The sequence below is a fragment of the Capra hircus genome, chromosome 6 (genome assembly GCF_001704415.2).
Source record: "Capra hircus breed San Clemente chromosome 6, ASM170441v1, whole genome shotgun sequence".
In the NCBI taxonomy this organism is placed as follows: domain Eukaryota; kingdom Metazoa; phylum Chordata; class Mammalia; order Artiodactyla; family Bovidae; genus Capra; species Capra hircus.
Genome location: NC_030813.1, coordinates 105,348,663 through 105,365,400, shown reverse-complemented (window position 1 = coordinate 105,365,400; position 16,738 = coordinate 105,348,663). Strand labels below are relative to the sequence as shown.

General features: G+C 49.6%; 1 protein-coding gene across 1 annotated transcript in view; it reads left to right on the top strand.

Moving 5' to 3' along the window:
- The window catches only part of SLC2A9 (solute carrier family 2 member 9), a 245,638-nt gene that overhangs the window by 180,760 nt on the left and 48,140 nt on the right, over positions 1-16,738 (top strand). The window contains exon 12 of the mRNA XM_018049726.1: positions 3,003-3,078. Coding sequence (XP_017905215.1) covers positions 3,003-3,078 — 76 coding nt within the window. The remainder of the gene's footprint in view (positions 1-3,002; positions 3,079-16,738) is intronic.

Genomic DNA, 16,738 nt, shown 5'->3' with positions numbered 1-16,738 from the left:
CCGCCTAATGGGAATCCTGAATGTCCCACTTACCTTCCATGAAACTTTTGGCAAGTCACTTAACCTCTTTGCTCCTCAGGGCCCCGTGTCTAAAATGGGATGGTTACCCTATGCCCAACCCATCCTGACCTCCCCGGGGAAGGGACAGGTGAATTCTCTCATTTGCAGTGTGAGGATTAAATAAGACATGCATTTGAAGTGCTGCAAACAGTGCCCAGAGCATAGTAAGTGCTCAGTGAATGGCTGTTTGCGAGGGGAGTGGATGGAGCCATAGCTAATTCTTATGAAAGTGGTATCTTTTCCTTTAATGGTGATGAGGAAACTGAGGCATACATCTCAATGAAGAAGCTGCCAAGCTTCCACGGCTGGGCAAGGGCAGACCTGAGGTCGGATCCCAGGATCTTGGGGTTTCCTCCTGCCCCTTGCACTGCTCAGGGAAGCCTGTGTTCACTGAGCATTTACGCCATGCCTCAAGCTCATCTCAGCCCTATGGGAAGTGTGGGGCGAGGTCACAGTGGTCAGTAAGAATTTGCACTTTTCAAAAATGAATCCCTGAATGGAAACCACATGTGATGGTCACCTGCCAAAGGTCTTAAGGTCCCCACTTGTCTAGAAAAAGGCAACGTCAGCATGCTGCTGGGCTTCCCAGGTGGCATTAGCGGTAAAGAACCCACCTGCTAATGCAGGAGACGCAAGAAACGTTGAGTTCAATCCCTGGGTCAGGAAGATCCCCTGGAGGAGGGCATGGCAACCCACTCCAGTGTTCTTGCCTGGAGAATCCCCATGGACAGAGGAGCCTGGTGGGCTACAGTCCATGGGGTTGCACAGTCGGATACTACTGAAGCGACTTAGCACATGTCTCAGAGACAATAGCTTGTCCTTCAAAAAGGAGTTGCTGCTGGGCATGCTTCCTTGGGGTCATGTGCTGGCAGAGACCTTCCTTCCCCACCACCAGACAGGGCTGTCCTGGACAGAGAGTCTCATAGGCTCCTCGGACCAACCAAGCTGGATGTTCTGGGTCATAATCTTTCTGCAGAGTGAGTCAGATGTCTGGAAGGGCCACCTGGAGCATGAGAACCCCTCTGGGCCTCACCCTACAAGGTCTCAGAGCTCTTCCCTGCTCAGCTGCCCTCATTTCCTCTGTCGCCCCAGCCCTGCTCCCCAGCAGCTGCCCGCAAAAGAGCCTGGCTCTTTCCTCTTCCCAAGGCCCTCCTTGCTCAACTGGCTTCGTGCTTTCTGAGACTCTGGCTTCCTCCTGGATACCCCCTCCTCCAGGAAGCCTTCCCTTACCCTCTGAGTGAAGCACCCTCCTCTGTCTTCCCCAGGATCCCAGGGGCAGACCTAAAACACTGCTTTACACACAGCCTTGGCTTGCACTGTTCAGCCATCTCTCTCTACCAATGGACAGTGAGTTGTAGGGGTGAGGACCATGCCCATATCATTTCTACACTTCCACCTCCCAGCAAGGCACCCAGGAGGACCCTGGAATAATCTGTCAGATGGATGGAAGGATAGATGGATGGATGGATGGATGGATGGATGGATGGATGGATGGATGGATGGACAGATGGATGGGTGGACGGACAGATGGATGATGGATGGACAGATGGATGGACGGACAGATGGATGGATGGACAGATGGATGGATGGATGAATGGATGGATGGACAGATGGGTGGATGGATGGGTGGACAGATGGATGATGGATGGACAGATGGATGGACGGACAGATGGATGGATGGACAGATGGATGGATGGACAGATGGATGGATGGATGAATGGATGGATGGACAGATGGGTGGATGGATGGGTGGACAGATGGATGGACGGATGGACAGATGACTGGATGGATGGACAGATGGATGGATGGATGGATGGACGGATGGATGGATGGATGGATGGATGGATGGATGGATGGACAGATGGATGAATGGATGGATGGATGATTCAAGGCACCAGACTGGTGGGCTTATATTGGCATGGAAGGGCTGTTCTCCCCTCTCCCCACTCCCCTCCACCCTGGAGGTCCACACTGGGCTCTTCTGTGCCTCTGTGCCCTTGCCCATGGGGAACCCTCTCCTGGAAATCTTTTCCTTTCCTTTTCCTCTTGCCTGACTTCGGCTCAGCCTTCAAAGGTGAGCACAGACTCCTCTCCTCCCCGAGTCTCTCTTAGACTGGGCCCAGGTGCCCCAGCACCTCCACACATGCTCACCTCTGCTCATCAGGTCCCAGCAGTGGTGACAGCAGGTTGCCATCATCACCGTCCAGTCTGCTAGAGCAGAAGCGATTTCCTAAACTTCTCTCCCACCCGGCGTGAAGCCACCACCCCCACCCGCCAGACCAGTGACAGTCCCTCCAAGCATATTTAATGACATGAGTTAACTCATCTCACACCTTGTCAGGACTGCAGAGGGAGAGATAGAGTGTTTTATATGATAATAGAGACTGGCTTAGAGAAAATTTTTTTAAAGTGAAATTGCCTGTAAAATTTTCTCATATTGCCTGCTTCCAGTTAAGCCCTCAAATGGTGTTATTCATTTCTCTACCACTTATATGCTGTGCATGAGCAGTTGCTCAGTCATGTCTGACTCTTCGAGACTCCATGGACTGTAGCCCACCAGGCTCCTCTATCCATGGGATTTCCCAGGCAAGAATACTGGAGTGGGTTGTCATGCCCTCCTCCAGGAGATCTTCCCGATCCAGGGATCTTCTATTCTGGCAGGCTGATTCTTTACCACTGCACCACCTGGGAAGCCAAATGCTGGGACTTTGCTAAATGCTCACAGGCGTCATGCCATTTCACTGTGACATCTGTATGATAGACGGATGGAATGTCTTAGGGGTTATCATCATCCCCATGTTATGGATACTGAAACTGAGGCTCAAAGATGTAAAGTGACCTGCCCAAGGTCTCTCAGGTGGATCAAGGAGCTGGGGGCAGGGGTGGTACCCAGGTCCACCACCCATGACTGCTTCCTCCTCTGCCCAACTGCTCTCTCACAGGACCACGCACCCTGGATCCCTTACCTGAGTATCGTGTGCATTCTGGCCATCATCGCCGCCTTCTGCAGCGGGCCAGGTAAGGCTCTCTTCCTCACCTGCCGGCCTAGGGATTCACGATGCCACCAGGGCAGGATGTTCTCATTGTACGGATGTGAAGCTTGTGGTCTGAGGAAGGGCAAGGGCCACTGGGAGTGGAGGGGGATTAGAGAGTCCCCGCCTATTTAAATGCAGTGATTGTCTTGGTTTCCATCCAACTGATGGTCGGTAACAAGCTCACTCAAAGATGCGTAGATGGTGACATACTACAACATAGCGACCTTTAACAACTGGGAGAGCTGGGAGCTGGGATGAATGAAAGATGCTCAAGTTACAGTCTGTGCCCACAGAGAGGCTACAGTTTCAAATGGAAGGTATAATGATATAATAATGGCAATGTCTAGGATTTATTCACCACTGATTGTGTGCTGTACTTGGCCAAGCATTTGATGCCCGTTAACTCATTTAATGCCCGTGACAGCTCTAGAGAAGGCAGAGGACGGAAGCTGCTTGCCTAGAGCGGGCAGTGATGGAATCGCCCAACCCCTAGGTCCTAACCCCCACCTGTCACTGTCCCTGCATGAGTATCCAGTCTGGAGTGTTCTGAGCCCCAGTTTACCCAGGACCCAGCTTCAGCCTCAGCTCTGCTGTTTCCCTAGTGGGCATGTCCTCTGCTTTTCCAGGGCCTCAGATGTTCAGGCAGGTGAGACTAGGGCCCCTGCCATGCTTGGCTTGGGGGCCTGTGTCCCGCAGGGGCCCTGTCAGAGACCACGCTGGGGCTGGGAAGGTGTCTCCAGGCAGTTCTGACAATCTCAGAGCTCTCTCCCGGAGTCCCTGCTGTGGTTCTTCTTTGGGTTTCTCTGTTGATGAAAACATTTCCATCAGAACAAATGGACCTGAACTTCTCTTTCTCCCTTTGTGCTGATTTTCATGGGCCATGATGTTCCATGTCCTGTCACGTTTATCCCCACCAGGGACAACAGAAGGTTGCAGTGAGATGGTGGGATGGGCCGTGGAATAACTGGTGGGGGGAGTATCAGACATACATATGCGTGTGCACATGCACACACACTGTGCGGCAGTGATGAGATGGCTGGAGGAGCAGGAGGTATCTTCCAGGGGATGGGGGCAGCTAATGACAAGAGGACGAACAAGGAGCCCAAGAAGCAGTTAAAGGAGACTCAAGGAGAATATGCTCCATCTCACGGGGCCTCCACCCACCCAGCCAGCTGCACGTCAGGGCCCCTGGAGGTGGGCAGCTGGTGGCTCCATGCAAGGCCAGGGGACCGTGGGGAGGAAACCCAGGGTCCGTCTTTGCTCTCATGGGGCTCATAGACTAGTGTGACCATCTCACCCAGGCTGTCACCTGCCCAGTGAGTCCTGTCCTGACCACTTAATCTAAAATCAACACACATGTACACAAACACATAAGTACACACACACGCATCTGCACATGCATACACAAAGTATACACATATGTGTACACAACAAGCATACACAAACACAAACTTATATACCTACATACAAGTATACACATGGACACACATACATACACATACAAGTACACACATACACTCATGCACACACACATGTACACACAAAGTATGCACACACGTGCGCATATGCACAATATACACAAACACACACAAGCACACACATACATGCACACATGTACATACATGCACACACAAAATATACACAGACGCGTGTATACACAAGCATACACAAAGTATACACATACACAAACACAAACCTACAAGTATCCACATGCACACACACATACACATACACGGATACGGATACACAAATGTACACGTGTGCACACACAAGCCACAGTCACTCACTTACACACACATACCCTCGATCACATCATGCTGGTTTACTTGCTTCTCAGCCTCTCTCCCTGCCCCATCTGCTCACGGTATTCTCAGATGAGGATTTAACACAGGGATTGCCAATCTTTTTCTGTAAAGGGCAAGACACTAATTGTTTTCCAGGCCCCACAGCCTCATGGCCACTCTGCAGCTCTGCAGTGGTAGTGCAGATGCAGCCACAGACAGTGTGTAAATGAAAGATGACATGGCTGTGTCCCGAAGACACCTTATTCACGAGAGCAGGTGGCAGGCAGGGTGTGGGCTGAAGGCTGTGGGCCGCTGATGTCTGTTTTAGTATGTCTCCCTTGATCTAGAAAATAAGCTCTGAAAGAACCTGTTTGTGGTTCATTATCTTATCCTCAGAGCTCAGAAGGGAGCCAGAACAGGCACTGTCACGGCTAGAGCTCTTCCAAGAAGGGGACAAGTCAACCCTAAAGTGACTTGGTTAAATGCAGAGGCCGTGGCTCAGGGCTTCCCTGGCCCCATCCTGCCCCTTGCCCCACCCTGGCCTCACACACAGAAGCGGTCAGGCATTAAGCTCTCATGATTACACGGAATGTCTCTCACACATCACCCCCAATCTGCATGATAGGCTTGAAATTAAGATTAACTGCTCCTGTTTACAGATGAGAAAATAAGCCCAGAGAGGTTACACGGAAAATTTTGGAGTCAAGATTGGAACCCAGATCTTTAAAACCTGCACTCTTTCTACCCTGTTGCGGAGGATAGCAATTCACATCCATGCACTGTTCTGAGCTTTTCCGGCACATTCCAATCTCTGATCTCTGTCCCCTGACCTAGTCCTCACACCAGTTCTCTGATAATAATAACATTTATTGAGCACTTACTATGCGCCAGGCCCTGTTCTGAGTGTTTGAATGCCCATAAACATCCTGTATGAGTATTAGATAACACAGAGTCAGGTTGTCAAGATAGTAACAATCAGGGATTTCACTCAGACTCAAACTTGACTAATAATTCTCAGGATACTAGTCATCATAAGATGTAGGTGAAGTTTAAAGCCATCAGCACGGCTCCCTAGATTCATCCTTGAAGATTAGAGTGCTCTCTGGTCCAGATTAAACTCCCAGGGCTCTGAATAACACATGCAGGACAACACACATCCAGAAACTATTTTATTCGTGAAGCATCTTCATTTTCACTTTGATAATTACATGGCGGACACTGACATTTTCCAGTGAGCTCTCCCCATAGCTATACATCCCATTCTAAATAAACCAGGTAAAGCATCCTAAAGGTATTTGTACATAAGGACTCTCTTATCTTTCTGCTACAAGTACCATTATGAGACTGGATTAGCAAGTTTATAAACAGAATGGACCAGGTTATTATTTTTTCTCTCTTTTCCCTCTCCCTATCCCAGCTGTACAAGGTGAATTATAGGTAAGCTGTGAAACCTTCCCTTCCCAAACTAATTTTATATCCTTTTTATAGAGGAAAAGCAAAAATCTTAATCTTTTCCCCAAGCCTCATAGCTAAGAGGCGAGTACTGGATTAGAGCTGACACCACTGTGTTCTAGGATCTGTAATCTTAACTCTGACCTATGCACGTGGTTACCACTTAGTGGCTAAACAACAGCAATGCATATGGTCATTACTCATTGACTGCTTGCTAAAAGGTGGGTGGAATTAGGCCCATTGGGAAACTGACCTGCAGGACTGACACAGAGAATCTGGGATAAGAGAGGAAGCTTCTATCTTTATCCTCATGTTATAGGTCTACTCTGCGTTATCATGAATCAGTCCTGTTGGTGTCAGTACAGAAAGGTATAATTTGCCATTTGTATCTAGTTGTCAAATGTCCGTGGCTGAAGGTGAATTCAGAGCACTTTTGATTTTCATGGTTTCCAGCTGTTCTTGCTTCAAACGTTATCTGTACACACAGGTCAGGAGCAGTCTTTCTTCTTTGCCTCAAACTCACATATCTAAATCATAGCACCTATTGTTGACACCAAGGCTGTGTGACACATACAGACCTTCACAATGAGGCGGAACAGAAGATGGGGATGCTTTCAGAGCTCCCAGGGGACCTCAGAGATCCTTTGGCAGATGAGAAACTGTGCCCAGGAGCTGGGATGAATTAGAACTAAGGCATCCTAAGTTCGTGAAAGAACAGAAAAGTTTTCAGTCCAGTTACTCATTGGAAGCTTAAGCTATGCTTTCCCTGCCAAGAAGTCCTCTGACTATGACTTGATTGCTTCTACTGATGGGGAACTCTCTACCTAACAAACCAATGCTGTGGTCCAAAGTCAGGGAACTTATGGCTTGTGGGCCAAATCTTGCCCATGGCCTATTTTGTATGACCCATGAGCAAGGAATAGTGTTTACATTTTAAAGGGAAAACGGGAAGAATGTGTGACAGAGACCATCTGCAGTGCCTAAAAAGCCTCATACATTTCCCATCTGGCCGTTTTTCAGAAAAAGTCTGCCACCCTTCTAGAATCCCTCAGTTCTGACCTTTGGAAGAAGGGAGAGTGAGCTAGCCTATGAGGGAGGGAAAGGTGAATTTCAATACAACAGAAATGCCAGGATATAAAAGGAGGTGAATAGCAAAGGAACCACAAATAACCCAGCCAGGCCCGAGCAGTGATCCTCGAACACTGCTGAATCACCTAGGAAGCTTTCAAAAGTCCTGATGGTCAGGCTGCATCCACAGCCAACCAAGCCCTAATCTGGGGGTGGGACCCAGGCCACATTTTCTAACACTCCCATGTGATTCCAGCTTGCAGCCAAACTTGGAAATCCCTGGGCTAGAGCCATCTTTCCCAACTCTGGCTGAAAGCATTACAATTCCCTGAGGGGCTTAGAGAACTACAGTGAACGCTGATTTGGACCTTACCTGACGCAGGCTCCATTGGACCTCCAGGGTTGAACCCGGTGAGAACCTCTGTCCAAGATGGGTTGGGGGTAGAGGCACAGCCCAGGACCAGTTGGAAGTCAGTGAGGGGCCGGAGGCAGGTCCAGGGGCATTGCATTAAGATTTACTCTGAGCTCCAGAGACGTCTGTTGGGGGGGCGGATATTTAAGCATGAACTTCACGGGGCAGGTTTGCTGTGAGAAGAGTGGATCTGGAAGGCAGATGGATGGGAAAATATATGCAGCCAAATGGCATGAGCCAGGGGCCAAGTGGGAAACCCAGGCTACAGGAAGCGAGGGCCAGACTAGGGCGGTGGGCCTGGGCAGTGCCACCTGGCAGGGATCCCATGGACATAGGCCCTGGGCTGAGTCAGGCCACTGAAGGGAAGCCCCACATCCCCGAGTGGGATTTGAGCGCTGTTTTGTTTTGTTCCGATAACAGCTGTTCTCCCAGGAGGAACAGTGAGTGCTGACATGATCTCTCCGTGGACAGATTGGCCTTCTTCTCCGTCCACTTAAACAAAGATGCTAAATTGAACCCATCTGCAAACCTGCCTGAAAGGCCTTCCTGACCCAATCCACAAAGCTCTGCCTTCTGTGCTTTCCCCCAAGCTCTCGCCCTTCTTGCGATGACCTTGGCTCCCCTGCCAACGTTTGCAAATGCTGCTTTCTCGTGATCATGACTGTGTGCTGAGTTTCAGGGATTTTAGACTCTGCTCTCCATCAATGTCTGGGAGGCTCCCTAAGGAGAGGTCCAGGTGTACCCCCCAATCTTGGATCAGCTGTTGGTCCCTACTCTCTGCTCCCCTAGACACCCCATGTTCACCCAGCAGCTGGGTGTCACCCACTCCAGCTACTGTAGCCACGAGATTGACCAGGGCTTAGAAACTTCACTTGGACTCACATTGACAGCACATAGCTTAAGCCCCCGGGGAAATTACCTGTCCAAGGGGCACTGCCACTGGGATTGTGAGATCACGTTGCATCTTCCTAAGTGGACAGGAAGGAACAGGTCCCCAGAGGAGCTGCCCTGGGAACGCGTGGCTCACAGCCGATGGGAGATAAATGGCCAAGGGCCTCCCAGGCAGCCTGCCCCTCCATGATTAAATGAAAAAAAAATTATCTTCCCAGGAGAGAAGCTGTACGTTTGCCTGAGGCAGCTTCTGTGGTGAGTGGATCAATGCAAGGAAACTTGATAGGGAGGTGAAATTAGGTGAAGGGAAAGAAAGAAAACAAGAAAGGCAGTTTCCTGCTACATGTTTTATTTGTGTGCATAACCCCAAGGCAGTGGCAGAGAGGCCTAATAAATGAGGCACAGAATAAAAGCTTTATCTTTGAGGGAAAGGAGATGATCCTCAAAGCATGTCAACTGCAGTTTGATAAGTCTTACGATGAACAGATTCTGCCGGCTCTGAGTTCAGCCCTCTAAGGGCAGTTTACCAGCCAGTGGAGAGGACTGATGCACCCTGGTCCACGTAGCAAGATGAAGTTGATCACTGTTCGTATAAATGGGTGCATCAGGATCTGATCTGAACTTTCCAGAAGGCTTGTGCTGTCCTGATGAGGGAGTATGCCAAGTGCCCAGGGAGCATGTGATGATGTTTTAATGATGTTAGTTGCTCACTCGTGTCCAGCTCTTTGCGACCCCAAGGACTGCAGCCCACTGGGCTCGTCTGTCCGTGGAATTCTCCAGGCAAAGTAATTAACCTCCAATTAAAATAAATTTCTATTTAAAAATAAAAAAGAATAAAAAAAGAATACTGGAATGGGGTTGCCATTCCCTTCTCCAGGGGATCCTCCCAACTCAGGGAACCCAGGTCTCCTGCATTGCAGGCAGATTCTTTACCATCTGAGCCCCCAGGGAGCACATGCCCGATTTGAAAAGGGGACACCTCTATCCATCACAGTGATGTAATCTGAAAAGACTGCCTGCATGTACCAATCCTTGCAGGGACCGTGGGGATCTCTGCCCGCCTCACACTCTCCCTGCTTTCCAGCCGCTTGGAGCTGCTGGAAGCTGCCCCATGCTACTCCTGCGTCTTTGACTTTACACACCTGTTCTCCCATCTAGGACCCACCCTTATTCATTCCCATTGTCAAGTGAAAAAAAAAAAAAAAAAGCACAGTGTCAAGAGTTGTGAGTTGTTATTTGAGACAAAATGAGGACTGTAGCCCAGGAGACAGCATCTCAGATAGCTCTGAGAAACTGCTCCAAAGAGGTGGGGGGAAGGTCAACATATGTGTGATTTTGGTGAAGGGGGAGTTCATGTGATCTTTGCAAAAGTTTTCTGCTCATCATGAGGAGCTAATGTCACCATGAAAGGATGAAGTGCTTTTCTAGATATGAGGAGACGTAAGAATTGGGCTCATAAGATGAGTTTCTGAAACCATCCAACAGTCTGAAGACCTGTCCTGCCAGTTTTTTCCAGAGCACAGAGTGCGTCATTTCTAATCTCCAGCCTAAACTTTCAGGGGGTGTTGAAGGTCAGGGGGTGTTGAAGTTCAGCAGCTGCTGCAGCTTATGATTTAATCCTTGCAGAGGTAGATGGCAAGTGCCAGTTTGGCACAATCCATCTGAGGAATGGCTTCTCATCTTTAATAAGTCAGCCCAGGGACCTGCCTGGTAGTCCAGTGGTTAAGACTTTGCTTTCCAATGCAGGGGGTTTGTGGGTTCCATCCCTGATTGGGGAGGATCCCACTTGCCTCTCACCAAAAAGCCAAAACAGAAACCAGAAACAATATTGTAACAGATTCAATAAACACTTTAAAAAAAGATCCAGATCAAAAAAAAAAAAATCTTTTAAAAATAGTTGTCCGATCACACTGACCCTTGAACTTTCCTTAAAACTAGAGAGCTCCTCCTCTGTGTCCCTCAGCCCCACCCCCTAGACTTGCTGCTACTCTCACCCTCTCCACGCCCTATTACAATGGCCAAGGCTACTCAATTTCCTCTAATATCTGGAAATAGCAGAGACCTTGTTTCCATCACTTCTGTGTTCCAGGCACCAAACACAGGGCCTGACAACTGGTTAGCACTCAATACGCGATTGTATTTCTCATGCATTCATTCAGCACTCACTCATGGAGCCCCTACTGCGTTTTCCAATACCAAATGTCCTGTTTCCCACACCCATCTTCCAGTTCTTTAACATCAGCTGCATGTCCAGCAATTCAATCCAGTTCTGACATTCTCTAACTCAGAGTGAGCATGGACTCCCCAAATTAAGGGTTCAGCCCCACAAGCCTTCCCCCATCTCAGACACCAGCTGCAGTTGGGGTCACCAGGTAACTGCAGTTCTGCCTGGCCGACTATGACCCAGGGGCTCCCAAGAGCAATCCCCTCAGGCTCAGTGTTTGCAAGAATGACTCCCAGAGCTCAGGAACATGCTCTACTTGAAACAGCTCACTCTAAAGAGGTGCACAGCAAAAGGTATGGGGGAGTGGGTATGGAGCGTCCATTTGCTATTGGGGTGTACACCCTTCCCAGACCCTCTGTGAGTCCACCAACCTGCACCTACCCCATCCTTTAGAAGTTTCTGTAGTGTTTCATTATGTGGGCATGACCGAGTCAATCATTGGCCGTAGATGACCGAACTCAATCTCCAGGCCCTGGGCCCACATGAGTCATGTTAGGTGGGGTGGAGAGAGGCTTATTAGGAAAAACACACTCCTTCATGTTATGGTATGCTAAGCCACTCCGGCCGTGTCTGACTCTTTGCAACGCTATGGACCGTAGCCCACCAGGCTCCTCTGTCCGTGGAATTCTCCAGGTAAGAATACTGGAGCGGGTTGCCTCACCTTCCTCCGGGGAATCTTCCCCTACCCAGGGATCGAAACTGTGTCTTCTGAGTCTCTTGCATTGCAGGTGGATTCTTTACCCGTTGAGCCACTGGGGAAGTTCAGGACACTCCTGTCACTCAGGAAATTCCAAGGGTTTGAGGAACTCCATGTTTTGTGACAGGAACTGTGCTCTCTGCCAGAAACCAGGGGGAAGAGCCAAGTGTATATTTCTTATCCCTCCAGGCCAGGACTGGAGGTAAAGAGTGAATGAGATAGCGTCACTGCCACCACGGAAGAGCAGCTGCACAGTGTACAGATGACTCGCCCAAGGTCACACAGCAAGAGCAGCAGAGCTGGAGTGAGACCGGGGCAGTGACCCTCCGGACCCTCTCTCCCCACCAAGCACCCCACCTGACATGGCTTTGTGGCTCATACTCCTGCAGTCCTGGGTCCTGGGGCCCACGGGAGGGTTCTCAAATATCCCATCCAGACATCGATCTGTCTGTAGACTGAAAAGATGCACAACCTGAAAGGTGGGAATTACATTTAATTCAGCAGACAAATCTGAGGACAAAACTAAGCCCAGGAGGCAGCCTCTGAGACAGCTCTGCAAGACTGCTCCAAAGAGACAAGGGAGGAGCTGGGATATACAGTTTTTTCCGCAAAGACCAGGTAGTTGCAACATCAAAAGATTACTGTTCATTGAAGAAAACAGATCTCAAGGATGTTAAGGAGTTTAGCGCTTTTCTGTGTCTTGGGAAGATGCAAGAGTCTGGGCTCACTGAAATCATTCCTTTGATCTGCACCTTAGCTAGTGGAGGCCAGTATCCTGTTTTTTTCAGGCTTCCCAGGTGGTGCTAGTGGCAAAGAACCCTCCTGCCAATGCAAGAGATATAAGAGACGAGGATTCAACCCCTGGGTTGGGAAGATCCCCTGGAGGAGGGCATGGCAACCTACTCTAGTATTCTTGCCTGGGGAATCCCATGGACAGAGGAGCCTGGCGGGCTACAGTCCATGGGGTCACAAAGGGTCAGACACAACTGAATTGACTTAGCATGCATGCATGCCTCCTGTTCTTTCCAGTCCCGAGTCCCCTGGGGTGCACTGTTGGGGTGACTGCAGGGACTGGGCAGGCCATTTGCCTCCATCCTGAGTCCCCTCAGGGCTCACCATTGGCGGTAGCTGCAGTGACTTGACAGTTGTTTACTAGTGACCCAACTAGTTGCTTACTACTATGGCAGGCAACAGCTTTCATTCCCCACAGTTAGACGTCCACCTCGGACCTTTCCCCCTCTGTGGCCTTGGCACCATGGAGCCTTTGAGCACTGGCCACAGAGGTCCACTGAGGGTGGGAGAGAGGCCAGAAGTCCACCTGTTCAGCCACTGGCCAAGGTTGCCCCTTGAGGGAGACCCGCAGGCACTTCTGGAAGTGCCAGCTAGGATCTGGGAACTGAACTTTGAGGGTCCACCCTGACGGAGCCCGTGAGACCCAGAAAGGGGAGACGCTAAGCCCAGCAGACCCAAGAGGAGAGCCTGGGGCGGGGGGGAGAAGGGAGAAGAGTCAAGGGAAATAGAGTCCAAACCACACACATGCTTGACATGAACTGAGCGCCAGCCAGCCTGGCACCTGCTCTGTCTAGCAGGGAAGAGATGGAAAACATCCTGCTCCTGCCCTGGAGGAGCCCACGGGAGACAGACCTGGGAATGGATGATCTTGTTCAGTGGATTTACCCGAGGGTAGGAGCGGGAAGAAAGGAGAGGGAACCAGGGGATGTCAAGTGGCCAGCATTTGGGCAAATGTTGCTTGGACATGATCCCATTGAATTCTCTCCAGTCTGCAAGGTTGGATCCATCATCTCACAGCTGGCAAGGGTGGGTGGAAGTCCAGAGTCAGCCCTGGCTCTGTCTGCCTCTGAACCCCATGCTATGGGGCAGGCGCTGTGCCAGGCCTGGTGCAGGGGCGAGGTTCTGTCCCTCAGGGATGTTGCCTCAGAAGGGAGCTCAGTGAGCAGGCAGCAAGGCCTCAGCTGCCTGGTCCAGAGTCAGGGCAGGAGGCCAGGCCCTGATTGAAAGAGATCTTCCCCAAGCATGAGTCTAGCAGAGTGCCTGGCAGGTATAGGTACCCAGACATTTCTGCTTGTTGAGTGAATGAATAAATGAGAGTACATTTATTCATTGTAAATGAATAAATGGCCTTGGGCTCCACTCAGTTGCAGTAAGTAGCCCAGAATTTAGATGGAGTTCAAGTCAGATGATTCATTTCCCCTCAGAAGTTAAGAAACTGTGCAAAACAGAGTAATAAGTAAATCAATCTCTAACTTTCTTGACCAAGGAGAATGATTGGGTGGAAGACATCAGTCTATATACATTAAAACAATTAGAGCTATAAACCAAGAGGTCTTAGCCTGACACCAAATAGGTATACAGTCCTAATTTTTTTTAATGGTTTAATGACAATAAATGGGAATGTCTCACAAGTCCAGGCTTAAAAAACAAAGTAGCAGTCATTGCTCAGGACATATTTGTATCTCTAAAAGGGACTGATGCAGAAGGTGAGGTTGAACTACAGTAGTGTGGATTCTAATTCTTAGCTGTCTCCATGCAGAAGAGGATACCAAATGCCCATGCCCATTACCACCTGGGATCTGGGGCGAGGACTTATGAGATAACCTCTTTCTAAAACCACCCTGAAAACTCTCAACTATCATAGAAGTTTGCAATTAGGTCAAAGTCCAGCACGAAGGTATTGTCAGCTGGGATTTTAAAGGAAATTGCACAAATGGCCTATTTTCAGAGGAGAGGCAGGTGAATGGGTTCAATAGAAAAGATGGAGACATGTGATAAATACAGACAGAGGGAAGTGCCACCCCTCCACCCCCGCCAAGCCTGAACAGGCATCAGGGAGATGAATTGTAGTTAATATTCATTTCTCCCAAATAAGAGAAATTAGATATTAAGAAACAAGATTGCGCCGTGAAGATTGAGCTTGACAGCTCTGTGGAGCTCTGTGGACCGTTGCTATATTTAAGGTTTTTGCCACCATCTCTACCCCGAAGAACTAATTTTCTTTTTTTTTTAATTTTTATTTTTACTTTATTTTACTTTACAATACTGTATTGGTTTTGCCATACATTGACATGAATCCACCATGGGTGTACATGCGTTCCCAAACATGAACCCCCCTCCCACCTCCCTCCCCATAACATCTCTCTGGGTCATCCCAGTTGAGAATGCATGATGGAGGTAAACGCATAGATTTTTTTTTAAGTCAGTCCAAGCTGTAACTTCATCCCCAAGAGCATGAAGAGGAATGAGAAATGTCCCAATCAGGAGCTTGGAGCCCAGGTTAGAGGCAGTTTCCAAGTAAAGAAAAAGAAGAGGAAGTAGTTGGCTCTCACTGGAGAAGGGGGCTGGATTGACAGTTGAGGCTCAGAGAGGGTAAGTGCTTTACCCAAAGTCACACCGCGAATGAGCAGGGGAGCCAGGATTCCAGTTCAGGTTGGTGTGAATCTAGAGCCCAACCTCTTAACATCCACACACAGTAGGCTACCAGGAGAAATCAGGACCCTGGTGCTGTAGAAGCGTGGAGAAGACACTTACCTGGACTAGTGGGAAGTCAGGTTACCTGGAGGGGGTAAAGTTAAACTGATTTCTGAGTGTTGAGTTGAAACGAGCTGAGCCACCAATCGTGGGTTCTTAGAGCATGAACTGCCCATGGTGCCACGTCTAAAGACACATCATCCCCGTGTTAGACAGACACTAACATAGGAGAACATCAGCCCACAGGCAAATCCAGCCGTGCATACACTCAGGAAAGCACTCCTCGCACACTGGTTCACACATACACGTACACCCGTGTGTGTGACCCCCTCTCCAGATGTTCCCCAAGGTTCCTTTCTTATCCACTCTCAGCAGCCTGATGGCCATCCCTTGCCTGACTTCAGATCTGGCCTGGGTGCCGCCATGAGGGTGGGAGGTTGGGGGAGCCCAGGTGTGCCTGGCCTGGGGGAGCAGATGTTTGGCACGCATGGCCACCAGCCAGGGATGCCGCCTGCCAGGTGTCTGGAGAGTTTCCTTGGTGAAGCCAAGCTGGGCCACGGTGTGTGATGGTTCAGGTCATACAGAAACCTACCTAATTTAGGAAGTGTTTTTCCTTGAGTAAGGGGCACATTTTCTTGTTTGCAAAAGTGCCATTTGGGTCAGTGGTGGCCCAGCTGGAAAGAAAAGGAAGGAACACCTGGGCAGAGGCCAGAAGTCAGAGAGCAGAGTGTGTTGGTGGATTCCAAGGACACAGAGTGTTGCAGGAGGAGAGAGCGGGGACGTGGGGGCAGCGGGGAAGGTCCAGACACAAAGGAAACAGAGCCAGGTCATCGTGGCCCTCACAGGCTGGAAGAGCTATTAATAGACTTCGTCCTCCCGGAAGTAGGCAGCCACTGAGGAGTTTCAGGCTACAGTGTGACATTATCAGACTGCTGTTTAAAAAGTCTGTAGTGTGGAGACTAACTGGAGGGGAAATGCGGAAGATGGGAGAGGCTTGAATGCATGCATGCTCAGTCACTAAGAGTCATGTCCTATTCTTTGCGACCCCATGGACTGTAGCCCTCCAGGCTCCTCTGCCCCTGGGATTCTCCAGGCAAGAATACTGGAGTGGGATGGGGTACTATCTCTTCTTCCAGGGGATCTTCTTGACCCAGGGATCAAGCCCAAGTCTCCTCCATCTCCTGCATTGCAGGCAGATTCTTTACCACTTGAACCATCTGGGAAGCCTGGGAGAGGCTTAATAGGCATAAATTAGGGGTCATTAAGGAATTTGTATTAGGGAGCTATCACTGTGTAACAAATAACCCCAAAACTTAGCAGATTAAGCAATAACCGCCTATAGTTGCTGACATCACCAACTCAATGGACATGAGTTTGAGCAAGCTCCGGGAGATGGTGAAGGACAGGGAAGCCTGGTGTGAGGCAGTCCATGGGGCCTCAAAGAGTTGGACACAACTGAGCAACTCAACAACAACAAACCTATGATTGTTCCCAAGTCTCTGCACTGACACAGTAGTTTAGCTACACCTGGCCCAGGCTCTGCTGATCTTCAGGCACGTCTGCACTGGGCTTGCAGATTGGATGGATTCCAGCCAGTCCAAGGTGGCCTCAACCACTGATCTATAATCA